At 37.7% G+C, this 3282-nt stretch overlaps 1 protein-coding gene across 1 annotated transcript; it reads right to left on the reverse strand.

Annotated features, from left to right (window-relative positions):
* Positions 1-1513: 1513 nt before the first annotated feature.
* On the reverse strand, positions 1514-2983 carry LOC133712615 (uncharacterized). Its single transcript, XM_062138727.1, has 3 exons — positions 2109-2983; positions 1960-2019; positions 1514-1848 (listed from the first exon to the last, which is right to left on the reverse strand). The coding sequence occupies exons 1-3, from the start codon at positions 2872-2874 to the stop codon at positions 1736-1738; spliced, it is 939 nt and encodes a 312-aa protein (XP_061994711.1). The 5' UTR covers positions 2875-2983; the 3' UTR covers positions 1514-1735.
* Positions 2984-3282: the final 299 nt, after the last annotated feature.

Consider the following 3282-nt stretch of genomic DNA (forward strand, 5'->3'; position numbering starts at 1 on the left):
TCCTTTTATTTTTTTATTCTGCTGGACCAAAGAAGGAGTGGGCTTGATAGTGAAGCCTATCGGGCTTAGTCTGCGAGCTTGTGACCCGGGCTTTCATGCGTAAGTCAAATGGTGTGTGAAACCTACTGGACTGCTAGGTCCTGCTGAGGTTTAGGTGGAGCGAGACTCACTTAAGTACACGGCCTCATCTGAACCTTGCCTAGACATCGCATCCAACTGGATGAGCCTACTTTGAGAAGATTCATAACCTTTGTTATGGCAACATGTGGCGAGCTTCTGTTCTAGCCTTGCAACTTGGGCCTGAGCTTCTGGCTCGGATTTGTTGTTGTGACTTTGGACTTGATTTTGAGCTTCTGACTCAGCCTCATTTAATATTCACAATATATGTTATGAAATCATAATGTAAATAAATTAATACAACGGTTATGTACCTAAGGAAATGGGTTCAAATCCCATTAACGCTTCTGGCATTTCGTATAGGTAATAAATTTGGTAAATGCTTCTGTCATTGTAGTAATATTAAATAGGAATCATACATGTCAATGTGTCATGATATATGTCAATCAAATCCAAAAACATGAACAAATATATACGACAGATATATATATATGTATCAACCAAATAAATCAATAAAGTAATTTTGGGGGTTCATGCATCATGGTGATTGTTCATATTCAATCAATAGGCTCAATAAACATGAATATAAAATTAGATTTTGGAAAGAAAAATACTTGATGAAGAACATACGAATCTTCAGTTTATATGTGCAGAACTGAGAAGGTTGTCTTCTCAGCCAATCCAATAACTCAGGAGTTATTCGCCTCTTCTCTTGATTGAATGATGAACCACCTCTTCTCCGCAACTCGCAATCTGAATCCTAGAGCTTGTCGTGCTGATAACGTGTTGTAAAATGATAGTAAAAGAATTTGAGAGAGGGAGAGTTTAGACACAAAGAATGAAGTATGAGAAATGGAGTGATTCTATTCATCTCACAATGAAGTTTATATAGGAGTACCTCAGGTTTACAAAAGGTAACTATTTAACGATTACATCAATCACTCGTTTGATTACAATCAATCAATCGCTAATTATATTTTGTTAATCACCAATCAATCTTAATTGGCGTATATCACGCAACACTAATTGCTATTACATGAATAGCCACATTAATATTTACAACAGGTCCTACTAATTTTGAGGCTTAATTAATTTATAAATGAAGAGTGCACACATCACTTGTACGTCTTGTGTAGATACTCGATCCCTTGAGCGATTCCAAGAGCAATCTCCTGCAGTTTTTCCCAACTCAATGACTGGATTTTGCCTTCCTTTGAGGCCATAAGAGTAGCAAGAGTCCCATTAGGCATGTAATCATACATTACGTACAGCCCAAGCAGAACCCTGAAAACAGAATCCCAGGAACAGCAAAAAAAAAATAATGTGGTGAATTGATCTACAGATAGTTCGAAATTCATTAATAATTTTTTGACATTGTGCTTAGAGTTCAGGAGGATTAATATGCAATTAATAGTCTTCACATACAGAGTATTTGACTACACAAAAGAATGACAATCGAATTACATTAGATTTATTCTCCAAGACCAAATCCAACAAATTGTATAGTACGTGTTAACTAACAAGCATTTTTTACATGCAACTGTATCACATAGCTTATAGCTAATTAGCTGTATAGGGTGAGGGTATACATTGGTTAACTTGTACAAGAATTGCTGATTCAAAGTGTCGATGATTGCTGGTTCTGTAGATTCTTCACGGGCTTGTTTCGTTTCTTATATTTGCGGATAACAAACACCAATACAGCAACTATAAGCAATAGACCAATTACACCTGAAAATGAAGACAGATTCTATAAGTTCCAAAATCCAAAAACGAATTGAAATTGCAATGCAAACAAGACTAGCATGTCAATGTACATCATATATATCATGCAAATAATACCTGCCACACAGATTCCCGCAATGATCAATCTTGCTTCAAACTGTGTGAGTTCTTTGTAATCTGCATTTTCATAAAATAGAATGAGTAATGAGAACACTAATAACAGTTCGAAACACATAAGGGTGAAGAGCATAAACTTAGGCACATACCTTTTGCACATTGGAATATGATAGGCCTAGTGTCCCATGCTTTGTCATCGATTACGCAATGCTTACCAGCCAAAGAGCAATCCCTGCACTCAACAGACCAACCGAGATCAAACCCTGCCTGCAACACTTTCACTATGGCTTCATAAGTAGGGGACTTATAAACATCTTCATGATAATCCACAGGAGCCAGCGAAACAAGTGAGCACGTCGGTGGATAATCCATAGCCGTGTACATTCCATCTAGAACAGCATACGTGTAAGTTCCATTTCTTGTCAAACAAGGAACCTCCGTGTAGTTATAGTAATACTTCTCATTATTCTGCAGGGTGACATTTCTTGAGCACTTGACAAATCGGATACGAGATCCAGTTGTGTAGTTGACATGACCCTTGTAACGAATGTCTTGGACGAAACCATCTGAATTTTCTATAGAACCAGATGGGAGGCTGCAGCTTCCGTTTGCGAAGTTGACATCAACTAAACGGAGTAGATTGTCAGTGTATGAAATGTTTTTGACGTAGTATTTACCCGGAAATATTTCGAGGATGGTTTTGTTGTTGACACATGAGAATTCAAAGTCGCGGTCACCGCAGCCGGATGGATCGCCTTTAAGGCGGAAAGGGTACTTGATGTTGTGGATATCTCCACAGGAAGAAGAACAATCAGCTTCATTCAAGTTTCTTGCTTGAACTTGAACAAGGAAGAGTAGAAAAACTAGGACAGGAAAAAGAACGGTTGATGCAATTGATGTTGAGCCTTTCCTCATGATATAAGATTGAAATTAATCAAGCAGAAAAAAAAAACTATATGTGAAATTCAGAACTTGGTTTTGGATTCCATGCAGCGAGTTTATGAACTGTGTGGATGAGCTGAGAATTGAGCGCGCAGATGATGAAGTAAAATAAAAAGATTATCCATTATATATATCCCATTGAGAATTCAAAGGTCATAGTCCAATCTGGTACCTCATTAGGCTCCTCACCTAGTATGAGTTAGAAAAATCAAAGCATGGTTCATGACTCCTTTCCTTTGGAGGAAGACTAAAACCAAATTAGGTCTCAGCCGTCGAAAGTGACTTTCCCCTGTTATATGACTCTATCCAAATGGACCAAATATAAGACAAGACTAGTCACGAGCCTATGCAAATGGGCATTAATTCCTTAGTCGGTGTTTA

This window comes from Rosa rugosa, chromosome 5, assembly GCF_958449725.1.
Source record: "Rosa rugosa chromosome 5, drRosRugo1.1, whole genome shotgun sequence".
NCBI lineage: Eukaryota > Viridiplantae > Streptophyta > Magnoliopsida > Rosales > Rosaceae > Rosa > Rosa rugosa.

Coding starts and splice junctions, on each gene's coding strand:
- LOC133712615 (XM_062138727.1), bottom strand. CDS start 2,874: ATGAGGAAAGGCTCAACATCAATTGCATCAACCGTTCTTTTTCCTGTC. Junction 2,020..2,108: donor CATATTCCAATGTGCAAAAG/GTATGTGCCTAA, acceptor ATGAAAATGCAG/ATTACAAAGAACTCACACAG. Junction 1,849..1,959: donor TGCGGGAATCTGTGTGGCAG/GTATTATTTGCA, acceptor CTTCATTTTCAG/GTGTAATTGGTCTATTGCTT.